At 40.7% G+C, this 21,699-nt stretch overlaps 1 protein-coding gene across 1 annotated transcript in view; it reads right to left on the bottom strand.

The window, feature by feature from the left end:
• DERA (deoxyribose-phosphate aldolase) overlaps window positions 1-18,930 on the bottom strand; it is a 45,920-nt gene extending 26,990 nt beyond the window's left edge. Inside the window, exons 1-5 of the mRNA XM_026713702.2 lie at window positions 18,777-18,930; window positions 12,245-12,342; window positions 9,232-9,379; window positions 6,230-6,325; window positions 3,492-3,626 (exon numbers count right to left, since the gene is read on the bottom strand). Of these exons, the coding sequence (XP_026569487.1) occupies window positions 3,492-3,626; window positions 6,230-6,325; window positions 9,232-9,379; window positions 12,245-12,342; window positions 18,777-18,807 (508 nt within the window). The 5' untranslated portion in view covers window positions 18,808-18,930. The remainder of the gene's footprint in view (window positions 1-3,491; window positions 3,627-6,229; window positions 6,326-9,231; window positions 9,380-12,244; window positions 12,343-18,776) is intronic.
• Between the last annotated feature and the right edge of the window lie 2,769 nt (window positions 18,931-21,699).

Raw genomic sequence — 21,699 nt, 5'->3', positions numbered from 1 at the left:
GCTAGGTGGTTCTCCTTTCCCGTGGGAACCGAAACTGGTGGACCTGGAGGTGGAGGTTGAAGACACCAGGAAATGTCGATTTACCTCTATTAGGGAATGTGACTTTTGGGAGTTGTTTCTAATTTCCAACATTACGTGGTGTAATTCCGGGTTGTGTCAGATCCGGAATTACAACAGACTTTGCCAATTCGATGCTTTCCTAAATAAAAGAAATTGTTTTGGAAGACAGACTTTGCTCTTTTCTTTTTAAATGGATTTCATCACTTGGAAACCTGACATCGTGCTGCTAACTGAACAAGTGCAGTGGTACACTTAACAACTGTGGCAAGAAAGGTTGTAAAGTGGGGCAAATCTCACCTAAAAATTGTCTCACTTGACAACATAAATGTTGGGCTCAATTGTGGTCATAAGTCGAGGACTACCTGTATAATAGCCTTCAAAAACCACCTCAAGCTTGCCATTCCTATGAAAACCCCTCAATGCAACGTCAAGTTCTTCTCTATCTAAATTTAAGTACACCCAACTGAAGGATGACATCGTCTTCCATTTTCTATTTATGTATTTAGGTTTAGTTATTAAATTTATATGCCACCCATCTGACTGTCAAGCGACTCTGGGCAGCTTATTGCCTTTATTTCCCTTCTATTCCCAGGTATCATTTGTCCTGTTTTAAATCTTCATGCATAACTTCCTCGACTTCTTGTTCTTTGAAAACTGCTAAGTCCATTGTTGATGCTGTACCAGCAGCCACACAGCTCTATGGAGGTTTAAAGGCCTCCTTTTTGCAGTCCTTGGAAGATCTCCAGCTATGACTATTGAAACGTGACGGCAGTTTCCAGCTATTTTTGAGGTGCGAAAAACATTAAAGTTGTAATGTAAACCTTCAAATAAATATAGTGATGCTTTTAAAAAGCAAAGAAAATCTCCCCCCTTCTCCAAATTGTGTTGATGTATAGAGAGAATCTTAAATAGAAACTTCTGCATATTTTCCTGCCAAATATCCTTGCATTTTTTCAGAGTTAATATTTTTCTCCATTCTTTACTAGCAGATCTTCTCCATTAATTATAATAATACATGATGATAAATTATAAAAAAAAAATTCCTGGTTGCTTCTAGTAACCAACCTTCAAAATCTACTCTTACCATGTTTTTTCTCTAATCCACATTTTCCTAGAGAAAATGTTTCACTTAAAGCTCTTTTTGCTCAAACACTCAAAATCTTCGTCTATTTTTAATAAGATATTAAACAAACTACAGAAAGCATTCTTATTCTTGCAAAATGTTGTGTCCAGGCTATGTGGCCCTTTACTCGGTTCAAAACTTTCCAAAATCAACATTCTAATTACCCTTGGCTGCTTATTTCCAAATTAAAAAAAGTTTTCTTTAACTTTTAAACCTACGTAAATCCTATTTCAATGTCAGTTGGAAGAAAGTCATTACACTCAGTGTAATAAAACTCGACATTCTGAAAGTTCTTAATATCCAAAAAAGCAATTTACAAGCCATTTCCAATAAAAGGAATTCAAGAAAGAGGGCAAACCCACCATCTCTTTTAAGGCTCCAAATCGCTTAAAAAAGCAAACAATTTTGCTGAGAAATCACTTGCCCTTTGCCTCTCTCAAATTACACTCAGCTGGAGCAATTCCATCAAGCAAGCTGAACTACAGGTAATCCTCAACTTACAAAGTTCATTTAGTGACCGTTGGAAGTTACAATGGCACTAAAAACAAAACGGATGACCGTTTTCAATCCTTAAGACTGTTGCAGCCTTCCCAAGATCACCTGATCAAAATTCAGAGGAAAATTCACCTGATCAAAATTCTCGCCAACTGACTCATATATGACGACAACACAGTGGTCGGATTCAGAAAATGTTACTACCCATTCTGTGGGCGTGGCATGGCGTGGCTTGGTGGACGTGGCTTGGTGGGCATGAATCCCCATGCCCACCCCGCTCCAGGGGAAGGTTGTTACAAAATCCTCATCCCCTCCCCACCCCAATAACCTGCTTTTCAGCTCTGTTCTCCTGTGCAGGGCAACAAAAAAAGACCCGGCCAATCAGCTGGGACTCCGGAGGCGGAGAATAGATGGGGCGGGGCCAATCAGAGGAGGGATTTGCCGGTTCTCCAAACTTCTCAAAATTTCCACTACTGCTTCTCCAGAACTGGTCAGAACCTGCTGAATACCCACCTCTGCAACTGCAGTGTCCTGGGGTTCATGTGATCCCTTTTTGCAACCTTCTGACCGACAAAGTCAAGAAGGAAGCTAGATTCACTTAACAACTGTGCTACTAACATTTACAATGGCAGTGATTCACTTAACCGCAGCGGGAAAGGTTGTAAAACGGGGCAAAACTCCCTTAACAAATGTTTCGCTTAGCATCAGAAATTTGGGTGTAAGTCAAGCACTACCTGTATTTTACCCGCATGGATGCCGAAGTATAGATGGCATAGATTTCTCCTCCTCGCTCCTCTTTCCACACTTGCCTTTTTCTAAATATTACCTCGAAAGCAAGAGCTGAGTTTTGCAAGCTACTTTGGAAGTCTTTTTGGCCAACAAACATAGTAAACACGCTGTATCATTCAGCCAAAACAATGGGGGGAGGGGAAGAGTTGTGTTTTAATGCAAGGATGTTCAACTGCATCCTTTTTTTCTCTGCACAGAATCCAGGTGTTGGGAGTTCTGTCAGCACTTACAGGCAAACAATTCAAGGTACATTAAGGAATACCCAATTACTGTGCAGAGAAAAGGTATCTCCCCGTGGTATTAAAATCAACTAATTAATAGCATTCTGGGGAGACAACTAGCCACAGCAATCTAAACAGTACCACACATGCCCTGAAACTCTGTGAAAACCAATTAGAAAATACTGATTTTGTTGTCAAGAATCCAGCACACTTTTTCCCCCAACATGACACACCACCTAAACCAGAAAAAAACTCTTTGAATTCTTTTTAACAATTCTGTTGCAAATAATTAGAGCACATACTTTTCTTTTCCCACCCCTGCACTTAATTTAGAGAAAAGTATGGATGAATTAGAATTTTCACAAAATAGCTTTGCAGAAAAAGTTGGGTTTTGGTTTGGCTTTTTGAAAACAACAACAACCACCCCAGTATCTACAGATGTATTTTCAAAATTTATAGCAGCCATAAACAATTTTTTTTTTTAAAAAAAGGCAACCACCTACCAGTGCACAATAAAAGGAGATTCTAAATTCTAATTCTAATTCTCTTGAAAATTTTGAACAGCCTGGATAGGATTGCAAACTCTTGGCAAATTACTGTCAGCAAAATGTCAGCGTTATATTCCTAAGAGCCCACAAGTCTCTCTTTGTGCCCAAAATGTAGCCACTAGCTAAGAACAAAGACTCTTTCCAAAGTAGGCACCGCACCACCACAATTGAGTTTCTGGTCTGGTTTATTCGGGGGGGGAAGAGTAAGAAGAGTCTGCCCTAGAACCTTGATTTTAGGACTATGCGAATGCTCACCTTCCCACTGGCCTGTGAGTACAAAGGTTCGATTAATGACAATATCAATCTCTTTGGCCCCATCTTCCACGGCTAACTGGATCTCCTCTAAACGGGTTTTTAAAGGTGTCTGTCCTGCTGGGAATCCAGCTGCCACTAAGAAAAGAAAAGAAAAAGTCCGTTAAGTACATCAGGGAGGTTAAAATAGTGTCAGTATTCTATATCAGGCGTTAAGATGTAAGATTTTTATTAGGCCTCTCAGCAGCTTTCAATTCCATCAGTCATAGCATCCTTCCAGGCTACCAGAATTGCAAAATTATTTTACAGTGATTTGACTGCTACTCAAGTGAGCAGCCTCAATCTGTGCGAGGAATGGTGAAGTCCATGGGGGAATCCCAAAGTTTAGATGCTTAACATGCTGTTTAACATGAAACCACTATGGGATGTCAACCATTGGTGAATGGAATAGGACAGGACAGAACAGAACAGAACAGAACAGAACACTTTACTGGCCAAGTGTGATTGTACACACAAGGAATTTGTCTTGGTGCAAATGCTGTCAGTGTTCATAAAAGAAAAAATACATTCATCAAGAGTCAAGAATTATAAGGTACAACACTTAATGATCGTCATAGGGTACAAGTAAAATAGCATCAATACATCAACCCTCCCTTGACCAAACTGGAAATAGCACAAACGTTTTGAAGTAGTGTTTGGAATCTCTGTGAGGATCCCAATGGAGCAATTCACCACATGCTAGTGAGGGAGAAGTTCTCTGAAGATGGGCTTCAGCATGAATCTGAAAGTCTGGAAGACTAAAACTCTGGTCCCAAGGACCGACACAGATTGGATCCTGCAACTTTATCCTTGGGACACGCATTTTTGACTTCATTCAGAGCAAATAAAGCCCAAGTTAAATTTCTCAAAGACGGAACTGATGAGTAAGCATCCAATAACACTGGCCTCAGTAGTAAAAAAACATATATATAGCACTGCTGTTTCATGCAGGGGTCTTCAAACTTGACAGCTTTAAGACTTCTTGTGGACTTCAACTCCCAGAATTCCTCCTATGTTAGCTCAGGAATTCTGGGAGTTGAAGTCCACTGTCAGCCCTACCAGACTTATAGCCAAATTCCATCATCGGAATCCCACAAAACCAGGGGGTTCCTGTGTACAGGACAGGACTCGGGAGGGAGAAGCGAACTAACCATATTCTTTATTTTGCAGCTCCCGTCCCTATGGTAGAGGGGCCGCATGTCAGCCCTACTGGAGCCAGGGCTACCATTCCGGGGGGTGGACAGTCGCAGCACTGATGACGAAGACCAACGAAGGGGGGACATACTGCACTTGCACAGCTGCCAACTGAGCAGCGTTAAAGGGCACTGGAGGCTAGGGAAGATGTTGCGCATGTGTGACCTACAGCTGAGAGGTGCAAGTTTCAAATTATCTGGAAAGCGGCATTATCCTTGTAGGGAGACAGAAGATTATAGGGCAGTGATGTCTAATCTTTTGGGGCTCCAGTGTGAAAAATTCCGCACGTGCCAGCATGCACGTACTCACGTGCCAGCACCCAGAATGCAATGCGTGCCCCCCTCTCCATGCCCTCTACACATACGCGCGTAATCCCCCACCCCCTTACCTGCACTATGCCTCACAGCTGATTTTTTTGTTGGTTTGAGGTCTTTTTCGGTCTCCCAGAGGCTTGGAAAAAGCCTCTGCAAGGCTTTTCAGGCTGAATTGTAGGCCTGTTTCGTCACTTCCAGTATTACCGGAAGTGACTAAATGGGCTTTTCATCCTGAAAAGCTTTGCAGAGGCTTTTTCCAAGCCTCTGGGAGGCCGAAAAAGGCCTCAAACCAACAAAAAAAAAAAATCAGCTGTGAGGCACGCACATGCACAGTGAGGTAAGTTTGTTTGCGGCTTGCATTGCCAGCACAAATGGCTCTGCGTGCCACTTGTGGCACACATGCCATAGGTTCACAATCACAGTTATAGGGTGTAGTGGAGGCGGTGGTGTTGCGCGGCTATATCGGTGGTGTGGGATTACTGTCGGCAGCTCTGACAAGAAGCGGTTTGTTGCTAGTCAGTTTGTGCTGTTTTCACTGCAGAGATAAAACAACACTGGCAAAAGGTTTGCTTTTGACTTTTCATTTTCTGGCGTGAATAGTGGAACCTGACATCCACAAGTCTTAAACTTGCCAAGTTTGAAGACCCTTGAAGTAGCATGAGCTGAACGTTTCCTTTAAATAGGTATCACCCAGATATAGCATGAATAATTTGACACCAGCAAATCTGACCATCTGGTCTGGCCACCTGGAGAGGGCCTGCTGGTTGCAGTGTCCTGGGATCATGTGATCTCCTTTTGCGACCGTCTGACGAGCGAAGTCAATGAGGAAACCAGATTCCTTAACAACCATGTTACTAACTTAGCAACAACTGCAGTGAGTCGCTTAACAACTGCATCAAGAAAGCTTGTAAAATGGGGCAAAACTCACTTAACATGTGTCTTGATTAGCAACATAAATTTTTGGCTCCGTTGTGGTTGCACGTGGAGGACTATCCACGCATCTCATTATTTCATTTCATTCATTTAGATCATAGATTGTTAGGGCTTGATTGTTCTTTTTAACCCAGAACTGTATCAAGGTTGGCTTCTAGTAATATGTGGCATGACAATGTGGGGCTGTACCTCAGTGAAGTACAAGGCAGAAATGTTAATGAACGATTAATAAAATTTCAGAAATTCCTGTGGAGAGCTTACCTGAAGCTACTGGGATGTGGCAGCCAGTAGATTTGAGAGCCTTAACAGCATCAGCTACTCTAGCCGGATAGACACAAATGGCTGCTGTGGTGATGCCTGGAAAGGAACCATCATCAAGACTCTGTTATCCTCAACAAAAGAGAATATTGGTAGCTCAGTGTTGTGTTCAGAGTATCGCAGCGTAAATTCAGCACCAGAAAAGTAAACACAGATGATTGAGGCTTCATTTAACTTCTTTATAAACATATAAAGTAAATTTTACAATACCAGCTGTAGATTTCTCTAAGATGGAGCAAACTCAAACAGAAGCAGACATGTTACAGGTTCCAAGCTGAAGAGCAACTCAGGAGCTCAGAAACAGACATCGGTTTCACTTTAGTTCAGCAGGCAAGCATTATACACAGCAGAGGAGAGAAGCAGTTCCATTTTCAATAGACAGACTCAGCTCAACATAGCTTCAGAGCCGCGCCTAGGCTACTTCTAGTTTCAATTTCCAGTCTAGGCTACTTCTAGTTTCAATTTCCAGTCTAGGCTACTTCTAGTTTCAGTTTCCAAACAGTCCTCATTAGCTGACTTAGTTGCTATGCCTATTCATTGGCTGACCTTGTTACCATGCTCTATTCCAGTTCATGAATATACTGACAGGTTGAAATGCAGGGTTCTTGGTGGTCTCTGAGCTTGTCTGTTTTCCTGCAGACATTTCATTATCCAAAATAGGTAACAGCACCAGAACTCAAGCATTGATTGAGCACTTGTGATGTTGTCTAGTTTGGGTAATGACTTAGACTTGTCACTTTAAATGTACACTCATCGGCATACATTAAAATGAAATTTGGTTGCATACAGATCTCAAAGGGTCACTGCCTCCAATATACACTAGATAAACATAACAGAAATATAGATAGATAGATAGATAGATAGATAGATAGATAGATAGATAGATAGATAGATAGATGCATATACCCACATACCCACATATATGACACAGAGAAACAACACAGTCTAGTTCGGATGTATACATGTACATGGCAAGAAAAACGAATCTTGCGAGTTTACCAGACAGATGGTCTAGGGAACAAAGCTGTTATAGAATCTAGTAGTCCTGCTAGAAATACTTTGAAACTTCCTCCCTGAGGGGAGCAACAGAAACACACTGTAAAATGTAGGGTCTCTAGCAATGCTTTGAGCTCTAAGCATGTAGCACTTATAAGCAGTATCCTGAATAATGGGAAGCAAGCTTCCTAGAATCTTCTCTGTTGTCCTTACCTCTCTCTGTATGGACTTTCTATCTGAGGCACTGTTGACATCAAACTAAACAGTGATGTAGCTTGAAATGTTTGTAAGAGAACCACCAAGCTCAGCAAGTGCCAAGGACCCCTCTTCATGTGACTTTTGTCCACTAACTTAGTTCAATCCAAGGGAGCCTTTCCTAATTTTGCACTCTGTGTAGATGGACTCCAACCACCCCTATCCCCAGCCACATAGGGATTATGAGAGTCCACAATCAAACAACCTAGCTTTGGAAGAAGACCTTAGTATTTAATTTGCCTTTCAAAAGACAGCCTTCAAAGTACTCTCCCGACTATTGTAAAAGCAGTAAAGTTAAACATTATTTTGGAAGAGCGGGAGAAATTTGGGAGGAGATCGTTCAGAAGTTTTCACACACAAAAAGTTCCCCATCATCCAGTCAGAGTTGAAGAAACTTCTTGAATGAGAAGTGAAACACCTTCAAAGCAAAACAAAAAAGTCCAGTTGCCTCTTGAAAAAAGCACATTTGGGGCAACCATGACCTGGAGGACTGAGAATCTCCATAGGCAAAAAACAACAACATGTGTATCTGTTCAAGATGCAAGTCAATAATTGGAATATTAACTCACATGACCAAGTTTGTCCTATCATGGCCATAATTTAAGCTAAAATCTGGGATAATTTCCATGATTTTAGAGGCATAAGAACAATTTTACTTTTCACATTAATATATGCCAATTAGTATACATTCAAAATGACAGTAAAGTTATTATTCTATTCTATTCTATTCTATTCTATTCTATTCTATTCTATTCTATTCTATTCTATTCTATTTTATTCTATTCTATTCAACATTTCTTCTTGGCAAAATCCATAATATTTGAGATTTATCAGGCACTATGAATTTTTCATGCCTGGGGAATGGCTTGAAGAGTGAACACTGCTGGGATCGATCCACTGTGAGCCTGTGCAAGGCAGTTTTCATGTTCCTTAATGCGATCGGCATTACTGAGAAGAGAAAACACCATTTGTCTTGATCAAATGCTTTGCTTATTCTCACAGCTTCCACTTAGCCTCGTCCAGCACTTGAAACTATTGGAGGAAGCTACGGCTAAAAAGCAAAACGAAGCAATCTTCCTGCCACTTTGTTTTTGAAGAAGACTTTTGATCCTCTTGGGCAGGGGTGTCAAACTGGATTTCTTTGAGGGAGGGATCAGCATTGTAGTTCTCCTCCGCAGGCTGGAGCGGAGTGGGGGGGGGCACGGAACGGACGCCTCTTATAGAACCCTGTTGGCCAAAATGGGCGTGGGGTGGTTGCAGCCCCCGTTTTGTCCCGCAGAGTGCAGTAGGAGACTGTTTTCAGCCAGCAGGGTGCTACAGGAGGCCATGGACGCCAAAAATGAGCCGTGGGGGAGCCACATGCGGTCCCCCGTGGCCTGCTTTGCCCAGCAGAGGCACCACAGGCTGATTCCTGTATATTTCCGGGCTGGTCCCACAGGCCAGCTCTAAGCACCCCACAGGCCGAATCTGGGCCTTGAGTTTGACACCCCTGCTCTTGGGTCAATTGTTCTGGTGGCTGTTGAACTTGCAATATGCTTTTCCCTTTTTTCTTCCATTTTCACATTACATATCACGTTGCTAGCCCAGCTCTGCCTACTCAGTTTGTTTATCTTTGTCTGATGAAGGACAACAATATTCAAAATTATCAGTACACTTTCCCCAGATAGAAGCAAGGTTTCATAACCACAACGTACCTTTATCGCCCATTTTCAAGGCTTGTAACAAATCTTCTCGGATGGGATGTTTGGCTTTGTGGCACAATCGGCAAACACTGCATGGGGTGTCATCTCCAGAAAGAGTGGTGAGGTCTATGCAGGTGACGGCTCTCAAAAGCCAAGCTGCCTTTAAAAACACACACACACCAAACTGCTTTTAAAACACGTCCTTGCAATTGAGCTACATGGTTGGTACAGATAGTCCTTGACTTATAACCATTCATTCAGTGAACGTTCAAAGTTACAGCGGGACTGAAAAATGTGACTTATAACCATTTTTCACACTTAAGACTACTGTAGCATCATGATCAAAATTTAGACATTCGGTAATTGGAATGAATGTATAATCTTTTTTAAATAGTGCATTCATATGCGGTGTCCTGGGGTGGAAATTTGGAGCTTGTTTGTATGCGTATTTCAAAGGCTACCTGTAATTGTGGTTGGATCCTTGATTAGAGCAACCACAGATGACCAACAGAGGGCAGCGAAGAGTTTTCTGTGTTTTGCTGCCATCTGATGGTTGTTAAGATTTCTCAAACCACCGAAACAACCACAGGTTGCACGGTAGCTTCCCTTGTTTATATCTCCAGAACACCACAACTATGAGTTGAACTAATTCAAAGTCTTTCATGGTCAAGTGTAGACACAAATATGGATATCGCCCCAGTCCTAGTCCAATAGCAGCCTCTAGTCTGTTATACAGATACAACCACAACTGAGCCCAAAATTTCTGCTATCAAGGGAGATACTGGTTAAATGAATTTTGCCCAATTTTACAACATTTCTTGCCTCAAGTTGTTAAGTGAATCACTGTAGTTGATAAGTTAGTAACCCGGTTGTTAAGTTAATCTTTGCTTTCCCATTGAATTTGTTGGTTAGGTGGTCTCAAAAGGTGATCCCACGATCTTAGGACATAGCAACGATCATAAATATAACCAGTTGCCAAACACCTGAATTTTGTTCACATGTTCACGGAGATGCTGGAAAGGTCATAAGTGTGAAAAATGGTCATACGTCACTTCTTTTAGTGCCGTTGTAACTTTGAATGGTCATTAAACGAACTGGTATAAGTCAAGGACTAACCTGTATTTCTCCTTCTTCTAACCTGACTGCTTTTGATTTTAAACAAGTCACAAATTAAGTAGTAACTATGGGTTTGCATAAACAATAGTCAAGTTAATTAAGATATGTAGATGCTGACATCACTGGGAACTTGGTATAGTTGCTCCACCAACCCATTGCTGAAAGCAGAAGAAGAAGGATTTCAATTTATTCCCCTTCTCCACACCAGTATTAAAAGTGTGCAATTCTTTTTTTCTGTTTTGATTTAAAGCAGGGTTTATTTTATTGCAGAAAAGGGATTTAGTTGAATCCCCGTGTTATCTATAAGAGATAGAAAAGAACATACAATTAGCAGCTAGGAATGGGATTCTAGTCTCCTTGTTTGCAAGATGAGTTGTGAAGGCAAACACAGTGAAAACTGTTTCAAGAATCAATTTGAGCTGAAGAGGCGGTAGAACAAACAGCTTTTGAAAATCAATTAGAAAGTTGGTTTTTTTTATCAATGGGATCATGCCCTGAAAACCTGACTAGGTACGGGCAGTTCTCGACTTATAGCCACATTCGGATCCAGAATTTCTATTGGTAAGCAAGACAGTTGTTAAATGCCTCATGCCCAGTTTTATGATCTTTTGGTTGTTGTTAAATGAATCACCACAGTTGTTAAGTGAATCACGTGGTCATTAAGTGAATCCAGCTTCTCTCATTGACTTTGCTTGTTGGAAGCCAGCTGGGAAGGTTGTGAACAGCAATTACATGACCACTGCACGTGTTGTAAATACACTGTCAACTAAAAAGATACTCCTTTGGTCTTTTTAGCTGCCAGAAAAAGGGAGTGGAAGAAAACGGTGCATTCCTTAAGTGCCTAGATAATCACCCTGGCAGCTCAAGTGCAACACTATTACTGGAGAGCATGATTGTTGACTCTTGGGGATGGATGTGCCCCATTGGGGAATATATATCCAGGGGGTGGGGGGAAGACCAGGGTCAAGGGGGAAATATATGATGTAATTTAGTATCGGCTGCATCCAGTTTACTCCAACATGGCCCCTTCTAATAAATCAATTTTATTATTTCTGAGAGATGCGGCTAGAGACTTATGATTTGAATGGGGGTGGATTTGTTGGAGTCCTGACAGCCAGCTGATACTAAAATACATCACTCATTTCCCCCTTGACTCTGGTCACGCAACGTTCGCAGCAATATTTGCACAACAGAAGCCGCAAGCACCCGCAATGAGGTAAAGTACAAGTGGAGTTATGTGCACTGCGAAGGCACATGCACCCTTCAGCCAATCATGTGGCCCAGCCCAATAGTGGGCCATGACCCACTGGTTGGGGGTGTCAACTCTGAAGCTGACCTGGTTGAAGCCATTTTTCTCCTGCCTCATAGTTGCCACAAACTTTGAAAAGGAGAAGGGAGGGGAGAAGCAGATAGACCGGCTACCAGTCAAAACAAAAAGTTTTCCTGTAGAAACCAAGGTCATCCCAGCAGATGGCAGAGGATTGGTCAAGCAGCCTCCCAGCTACCTTCGTTGGACAATGTGACCGGTGATGTCTGGGGAGGGAATATTTGCTCTTTTAATTAGAGGGAAAACCGCAGGAACTTTTAGGGTTGGTTTTCACTAGCTGTGCCAATAGGATGTGACCAGTAAATATGTTCTTTAGGGAATCTACTTGCCTCAGAGTTCTGCTTTCAGTGGATACATTACTCAGAACTCTGACAAGGGACCCTGTCTTAAAACATTTGTATTTTAGCTGTTCTTTGTGGCCTTCCAAGTCTCAAATTCAGTAGGATAAACAGATCATCTTTCACCAATGCCACTGTTGAGTTTTGATGACAAAAGCAGCAAGCACCATGAACAAAAGACGGTGCTAAAATTCACGGGAGGAGGTGGTCTCTTTTGGAAACCCAAGAATAGGGGACTTCTCACCAGCCAATTCTTTTTCATGGACCGTTGTGTTTCAATCTGCGCTGCCCGCTTTAAAACAGCTGGGTGATTCACCCGAACCCGTGCAAGCCATGTAAGATCTAGAGGGGGGAGGGAAAAAACATCCACTTACTTCTATCACCATTTAACATCCAAAATCAATTTTGGGAAGAAACTGAAGGGGAGATGTGAGCAGCAGTCTTAAGACACTGGTCCAATTTTGGACCTATAATTCTTTAGGCCAGAGGTCTCCAAACTTGGCAAGTTGAAGACTTGCAGACTTCAACTCCCAGAATTCCTCAGCTCCCATAGCTTCTGGGAGTTGAAGTCCGCAAGTCTTCAAGTTGCCAAGTTTGGGGACCCTTGCTTTAGGCCTTCTTCTTTCATGTTGCCAGCAACTATTATCTCTGGAATTTAACTTTTGTTGGAAGTGACCAGATTGGGGAAAACTAAAACATGATAAAAATGCATTTTAAAAGTTCTTTGTTTTATGCTACTGTCATCATCATTCCATTGCCAGCAAAATAACAGAGTTGGAAGGGACCTTGGAGGTCTTCTAGTCCAACCTGTTCAAACAGGAGACCCTATATCATTTCAGACAAATTGTTCTCCAATCTCTCCTTAAAGCCTCCAGTGATGGAGCCTCCACAACTTCTGAAGGCAAGTTGTTCCACTAATTGTTCTGTCAGGAAATTTCTCCTGAGTTCTAGGTTGCTTCTCTCCTTGATTAGTTTCCACCCATTGCTTCTTGTCTTGCCCTCAGGTGCTTTGGAGAACAGCTTGACCCTCTCTTCTTCATGGCAACCCCTGAGATATTGGAACACTGCTATCATGTCACCCCTAGTCCTTCTTTTCATTAAAATAGACATACTGAGTTCCAGCAACCATTCTTTATATGTTTCGTCCTTCAGTCCCCTAATCATCTTTGTTGCTCTTCTCTGCACTCTTTCTAAACATCTGTAATAACTTCCTCCTTATCCACATGGTGGTTGGAGAATTCAGTGAGTTGTAATCCATGCATCTTAAAGTTCCTGAAGCTGAGAAACACTGCTGTAGATGACCCACCATAATTAAAAATGGAGGGCCTGTGCATATTTAGTATTTTTATTCTTATCAATGTACATCCCAATGACCTTAGGTCAGCTCCTCTCTTTCTTTCCCAGTCTGACTTACTTCACGGGGTTGCTATTTGGGAGGAAAATGGCGATGCAAGCACCATGCACGCCATCCTGAGCTCCTGAAGGAAAGACAGAATATAAATAAATATTCCATCGGCTCTAAAAAAGAAAACCGGATTGCACGCCCGGGAAGGAACAGGTTTGAATCATCTTGAATGTCTGTTGAAAGACAAAGACGTTCCAATTCATTAAACCTGGGAGTGTTAATAATACCATTTTTAATATGTCATCTGTTCCAATCAAATATTCATGGGGCTTCAGGGATCAAAGTAATTAAAGTCGTTAAACTACAGATAATTAGCCAACTTTCTTTAATGCTCCCTCTGAGGGGGGGATGGGGGATGGAAATCTGCTTTGTTTCGTCTGAAAATACATTCCAAAACTTTGCCTTCAAAACTGTATTCAGTCATCTTTCTGGTTTGAAGGGCTTCGGTGACAGACAGAAATCCGCGATCGTGTGCGGTTTCTGTCTGGGCTCGCTGATGGAGCGCCCCGAGCCGCCTGGTTTCGGGGCTAAGCCACCCCGTAGAGGTGAAGAGCAGGGAGACCGCCAGCAGGGTTGAGGAGAGCTACATCTCTCCTCCTCAGCTGGCCATTACCCCCTTTCCCAAAGGCGGTTGCAGCAGTGGTCAGAAATGGCCACCACAAAGAAGAACTCGACCGGAAAAGAATGTGCAGGAGGATGATAAGAAGTGAAAGTTTTGCCTGACCGGGTTAAATTGTAAAAGCAACAACTAAGGTATCCTGGAATTTAAACTTACAAAAAATAACATCGCTCCCAAAGAAGAGTCAGAAGCAGTGAAAGGGAAAGGTTTGGCTTTTTTTTCTACTCTCTCCTTCCCTATACTGACAACTAAGAGACTTAAATAAGAAATTGGAAAAATCCGCTTTGACATCAATAGGCAATTAAGCTGAAAATAAAACAAAATGCCAAAGGGATAATAAAGATTTCTGGACATTAAATTTTTTTCTTTTTCATAAGAAGGAAGGGAGAGAAAAAGAATAAGGGCAGGATCTGGAAGAGGGAGGAGACTGCCTGGAATTAAAAAGAATCTACAGTAAAACTTCAACAAGACTTCTAAAAGATACATTTTAACTGAAACTTTGCGACTAAATAGTAACCCCAGGAAGAGAAAGTGAAAAAAAAGCAAAAAAGAAACAGCTTGCGTGTATTTGGATTATTTGGTGATCTTTGGATTCTTGGTTATTATATTTGAATGACTAAAATCAATCGGGTGGTTGTTTAAAAATTTATACAATGGCACCACTTCTGGATGAATTGAAAATGGAACTTAAAAAGTACAAAGAAGATGCACAAGAAGGGAAGGGTTCTTTTGGCTTCATTTTTCAATTCTTAGAAATGAAGATTTGGAACTATGAGAAACAACAAGAAACAACTGCAAAACAAGAAGACTGGGACAAAGAAGAAGCCATCTTTAATGAACAAGCAATTTTATGTGGGGAAGAAAAAGGACAGGGGGGAAAGAAAATGGAGAATTTAAGACTTAAAAAAACAACCAAAGAAAATAAAAATAATTTGAAAAATAAGTATAATACTGGAAAGCATTATAGAAAAGGGGAAAAGGGGAATACAGAAGAGAGAAATAGAGGTAGAGAGACAAGGGGGTAAAAAGGGGAGAGAGAAGAAGAGAGGGAAGAAGGAAAGGAAAAGAAGTTACAAAGGACTGGAGCAAGATATAGAGAAACAGGACCTATTTAGAGATAATGGGTGAAAATCTAACTGAAAAAGGGATTCTGTAAAGGTACATAAGATTGTATTATTATATTAGTAATAGAAATAACTTTAGAAAATTGGAAACAACGTATTATTAAAATGAGGGATAAAATAGTTAGTGTATTTTAGTGAAATGTTTGTGAATAAAACAAATGAAATAAAATGAGAAAATTGAACTAGGAAGGAACGGGAACATTTTAATTAGTTAATGTTTTATAAAATATAAGTGAAGGGGGGGAAATTAACTATGGAAAGCTTATAATTGTTCCCATAGAAGTATGATATTTAATTGAAAAGTAATGTTAAAGACGTTAAGACCTTAATGAATATTAATATTAATGATAGAATTGAATTGGAATGGAATGTTGTTTTAATTATATACATTTATAATTTTTTCTTTTTTTAAGAATACAGTGTGTATTTTAAGAATGTACCAAGCAGAATCCGAATGGAAGTTATGTATTATATTGAATGTTACAACTTTAGGGAAAAGATATAAAGGCGTCATACTCCAATCAGTAACTACAGGAGAAATTTTGTTTAATGAGAAAAGATAATAGATAATTGAAACAGGACAGACAAAAAATATAAATACAATGATTTGAATTGAGATAATTAAAATAAAATTGAGAAAATTAAAAGAGTGGAGAAGCTATGCAGAAATGTAAAATAGTAATAAGATATGGAATAGAATATAAAAATGAGCATGAACCTGAATTTGTGTCTGTACGAAGAAATGTAACCAGGGATTACGCTACTTTCAAAAAAGATGTTTTATTTGTATTTTTTTTCTCTTTGTGAAAACTCAAATAAAATTTACAAAAGAAAAAAGAAAAACTGTATTCAGTCATTTCTCTGGAAAATGCAATTTTGCCGGATTCCAGGACACTCAATATATTTGGCCTTAGGTCCAATTGAGATGTTTGGTACTAAGCCAAAACCAAAATCACACTAGGACAGTGCATTGCAAGCTTTGGATCTGGATTTCTAAAAGGGCTTCCAGAGGGCTAGAAAGCATAAACACAGCACCTTTCTACAAACTCCTAAACGGCAACATTGCTAGGGTTGCACAGCTGCCCTCTGTAGTTGTGATGCTGGAAAAAGATGTAGCTGTTTTAAAGAGACTACATCCGTGCTCTTTGTGTAGGAGTTGAGCAGGCTGAATTCAAGGGTGGAGTTAAATGGGTCATAAGTTTGGAATCCTTGCAATCCCACTTAAGTCCAGCCTCCCATGAATTCCACTGACCCTTAGCTAATGAAAATTCATCTTGACCATTAACAAACCAAATTCTTGTATATAGGTAGCACATAAGAATTTTTTGTGCTTTGAGCTCTACTCCTGTCCTTGGTTACTTGTGCCTGATACATTTTGGAGATCAAATCCAAACCTTAATAAGAGATTTATTTTCTTAGGCAGTTTAAAACAGCATTTTATCTGGAAATGTTCCCAAGAAACATCTCTCCAAATTATAAAGTAGGAAATACCAACAGATCATAAATTTCTCTACAGGTAGTGCTCAATTTATGACCGTCATATGGAGTCTATAATCATAAAGTGAACCCATTGTTCATTATGGGCTGTTTTTACCAAAAATTGGAAATAAATGCGGTTTTTTGGGGTAACATGGTCATGTGACTGCAGGTTGCTACAAATAGCCATAAATAAGAGTTAGTTGCCAAGTGCTCAACATGAGGTCACATGATCATGGAAGAACTTCAGAAGAAAGTCATAAATACTAGAGAGGGGATTGTCTGTTGTAACCTCAGATGGTCTCTAAAAGGACCAGTCATACATTGAGGAGTATCTGTAAAACCCGTTGGAAAACTGTTGGAAAACCACAGCCACAACACAAGGAAACATGAGTTTTCGTCTGCAGGCCTAGACCTTTTGCAATATTTTGTCTGCCAATATTTGCTAACAGCTGGGATTATATTTCATTTTCCACAACTCTCCAATCATCTTTTGTAATACTGGTTCTATCAGCTGATATGAGATTTGTCAAGTGTGATTTAGCACCCTTTAGCTACATTAGACTGCAGTCACTCCTGTGACCTCAACGTTTCTGAAAATTTGCCGTTCAGTGGTTGTGAGTCCCCGTAGGTTTCTGAGCTGTCTGAATTTTTTCCTGCTGGGCATAAAAAAGATGGTTTTCAATATTGTTTCCTTTTTTTAAAAGTATAAACATCCTGGAATTACCTCAAGTGTTTGAATTTCAGTTTTTATCTTCTGCTGCACTGTTATTTGAGTGATTTTATGTTTCAAAACACTCCTGTAAGCTCCCCTGGATCGCTTAATCCTTATAAATCAGTGTTTTTCTCAAACTTGGCAACCACAAGATATGTGGATTTCAACTCCCAGAATTCCCCAGCCAGCCATTCCCCAGCTAGCTAGCTAGCTATCTGGGGAAATCTGGGAATTGAAGCCCATATATCTTAAAGTTGTCAAGTTTGGAAAAAAAAAACCTGCTATAAATCAAGTAAACCAATAAGCAAACTTCTGGCACTTACACACTTATTGTTTCTTCTTGCAGGATGTGAGCCCTGTGCCTTCAGATCCCTACCATCCACTGTGTCCTTTAAACTCATTCCAGGTGGGAGGATACTGCCATATTTCTTTTTATTGACACTAACCAGAAAAACCAAGACAGGAATGGGAGAGGAGAGAAAAGCAACTATTGTGCATGTGTATGTGCAACGAGGCCTTCTTCTTTTTGTGGCATATCCGTTATCGGTCATTGGCAATCACGTTGGTGATCCTATTTTTATCAACAGCCACACAAAAAAGCGCTGCTGAGTTCTGTCTAAACCAGTCCTTTACATTTTGAAGCCATGACCTCCTTTGCCTTCAATCTTTCCTTGAAGAATTAAGTATTTTTCTGAGTGTCGCATCACATGACCAAAATATTCTAACTTTCGGATTTTTTATGGTTTGGATGATTTGCCTTGGCTTTCCCAGGCGGCTTATCACCTCCACATTTCTGATTTTCTCCACCCACACTTATGTGTAACAGCCACCTGTAAATCCACATTTCCAAATGCTTCTAGTTCTCTTGGAGTGGCTTTCTGTCAGAGATCAACTCTCCATTGGATATTTTTCCCCCCCATTTCTTTGAAAACGTTTCGTTTCTCATCCAAGAAGCTTGTTTAGTTCTGAAAAAAAAAATGAAGAAGCTTCTTGGATGAGAAGAGAAACGTTTTCAAAGAAGAACAAAACAAGGAAGTCCAGTGGAAAAGGACCTTTGGGACCAACCTTGATTTGAATAACGGACAATCTCCATAGACAATAAAGGAACTGCTCCCTTATTTGCCCCAACAACTAACCTTCCTGGGAATAGTAACCTAATTTGGGCTAAACAAATTGGCCCCATAGAAGAAACGCCACCTGAGGTAACTAATTAAAACCATGCATTTCAGACCTTTTAAGAGGGCCGGGTTCATCTCCCCCGAACCGCTGCTCTACAGCCGGCATCGGGCTCGACCAGCAGAAGGGAGGAAACCTCTGGAGCATGGGAAAACCTCCCGAGTGCAAAGCATCCCTTTTCTTCTTCCCAGCCCACCCCGCCTGTTCCGCCCACCGTCCTCAGTTTTCACGGAAGAGATCCGCCGCTGCGGCCCGGCTTACCTAACTCGATGCCCGGGTTGTTAGCAGCCATGATCGGCGGAGAGGCGAAAGTCGATGCTCTTCCAGGGCAAGGCACTTTCACGGTGCTTCCTGGTTACGCCCTTTCCCTCCTTCCCTCCACCCCGTTCTCCTCCTCCTCTTTCTGCCCTCTCCCCTCCAAGAAGGCCCCCGGGGCGGAGAAAGGCGAATCGGATTCGCACCTCTTTGGGTGACTGCTTGAAAAAACTGCAAACGAAGCAGGCCCCGCGGTTCTGCATATTGTGATGACAAAGAGAAAGCGCGCCGGGTAGTGAGCAAAGAAAATGAGAGGCAAAGGGCTTGGTTTTACTACTACTACTACTAAACTGGGTTTGGCATTTTTGTCTACCTATCCAGTCTTTACCAAGGACTTGGGATAGGCAAATCTGGATGTTTGATGGTGTTATAGATATCTCTCTGGGATGGAAGCTGTTCCAAGTAAAACTGCCTTCTGCAATTGACTGATGGCAAATTTGCCAATGCAATTTTGTACTACTACTACTATTTATCATTACCATCATCATTACTATTATCATTCATTATTCATTAAACATGAAACTTAGTCTACTGAACGTTTCAAAATGTATCATAAATATAATTGGTGCTAATGATACGGGTTGCTGCCAGCATCCTAGGTATCAACCAAGTATTATTGTTATTTATTAGTAGTAGTATGGCCCTGTCCATTCATTCATTGCCCAGGGAAAGTTAGGACTGCAAAGATAAAACATTCAGTTGTCTTGATTTGATTGTCATGCTGCTTTTGGGCTCATCAATTGCAGCTGCCCCTATTAGCCCTGCAGTGATTGAGCTGCCTTGATTTTACAACCAGGAGGCTGCCTTCATTAATGATTTACATGATATCATCCAGATAAATCAACATTGCAGACTGGACAATGTACAGCCTCTCCGTGTACAAGTTACCACAGGTCGAAATGCAGCCCTTGTTGATCTCGACAATCATGGAGTTTAAGGGCTAAATGTAGGCCTTGCTTCCTCCCTTCCAGCCAATAAGGTAGGCCTATTGCACCAGTGATAAAATGAGTGGGGAAAGAGTCCATCACCTTACTTTCTCCAAGAAAAGGTAAGAAAGGAATGCCACACTTAGAATTTGGCAAGAAAACTAAAGAGCAATTCAGAATTTATTGGGTTTTTGACAAAGCAGCCTCTGGCCTTAAAAGTTTTAGGCAGGGGCAGAGAGCTGCCATTTTCTCCCTGTGGAAGCATTAAGAACTGCTGGTTTTCAGTTGTTTTTAAAGCTGTGGCAATAGCATTGGCTGCTGTTCTGGAGGTCAAAGGTTTTCTTCTTGTAGTAAATATAATTGCTTCGGGAAGCTCTATTTCGCGTTTCATAATAAAAAGGTTCTGATCTTCACTGGAGATATCATTTGGTTCTACCTGGTGACAAATGGCTTGGAATCTACTTTCCTCTTTGGCTTAAGTGTGGCACAGATAATTGGGTGAAGAAAGCCATAAAAGAGGAATTTCATATTTTGAAAGGTGCAACTGATTACAGGGTGTCATAAGTTTACAGTGTCATCCCTCATCTTCCTTTGCAAAATAGTTTGAATTGCAAGCAAGGGTTAGTAACAATCCATAACCCTCTGTCAGCTAAGAACAAAAGGTACCCATGATGGAATGGAGTAGCTAAGTGACTCTGCCTGTGTATGTACAGAAACAAATGGTGCCAATGAATCCGCCATTTTTTTATTGCTTCCAAGATGAAGCTCCAAAACCATGCTGCATTAACGGTCTACGAACACTTTTTCACAATGTAAATGCAAGGTATTTCAGAATGTGGTAAATTTGAAGGCTATGCATGCATCAAGAAACATACAGGTAGCCCTCAACAATTAGGAGTAGACTTTCTGTTGCTAAGCAAGGCAGTTATTGAGTCATGTCTGATTTTACTTTACTTGCCGTGTTTGTTAAGCAAATCACTGCAGTCGTTACGTGAATCGTGCAATTGTTATTGACTTGGATTCGTTGGAAGCTAGCTGGGAAAGTCACATACGGCAATCACAAGACTCGGGGACTCTGCAACTGTAGTAAGTGCATGTTGTTGACCAAGTGTTCAAATTCTGATCACAAGACAATGGGGATGCTGCATTAAGAGTAAGATCCGGTTACAAGTCACTTTTTTCCAGTGCCATCGTAACTTTGGATGGTTGATAAATGAGTCACTGTAAATCAAGGTCTACCTGTAATCTGCAAGCGCTACTCTTCAACATTTCAATAGGAAAGAAGCACATACAGAATGGAAAATCCTTTTCTTATAAGAACATGAACATCCTATGTTTTTCTATTACACAGCTATTTACATCAGGTTACCATATCCATGTAAATATCCATATCCAAATCTCACCAGGATCCTTTCGAGGTGGGTAAAATGAGGACCCAAATTGTTGGGGGGAAATAGGCTGAGATTGTAAACAATGTTAGAGAGGACTGTAAAGCACTGTAAAGAAGTATATAAGTCTAAAGTGCTATTACTACTTGCATATAGACGGAGGATTCAAGCAAAAATGTCTGCCAGAAACCAATGCAAAAAAAAGATGAAGCACCAAGATACAGAGGGGAAAATACTGCATTTGTAAGCAACCAAGAGAGCTGGTACTCTAAAACCAGCTGATTCATAGAATACCGTTCAAATTTTGTTTGAAAGTTAACATTCTCAGATCTTCCCACTAAAAAAAGACCATCTATAAAAAAAAAACCAGTATCAAAGGCTAGGCTACAATTATTTTTCTCGTCTTGTTTGATTTTGATTTTGTAATCTGTGGCGAAAATGCAGTAATATTATTTATCCTAAAGTCCCTATTCCTAAATGCATGGTCCTATATAATTAGTTCACGTTTTTATCTTTTTCACATCCTATGGCACTAAAGATGGAGAAAAATCCATC

Source organism: Pseudonaja textilis, chromosome 5 (genome assembly GCF_049901715.1).
Source record: "Pseudonaja textilis isolate UNSWEBS1 chromosome 5, rPseTex1.2, whole genome shotgun sequence".
NCBI classification, from domain to species: domain Eukaryota; kingdom Metazoa; phylum Chordata; class Lepidosauria; order Squamata; family Elapidae; genus Pseudonaja; species Pseudonaja textilis.
The sequence above is the reverse complement of the archived record's forward strand: the minus strand, read 5'-3'. Positions and strand labels throughout refer to the sequence as shown.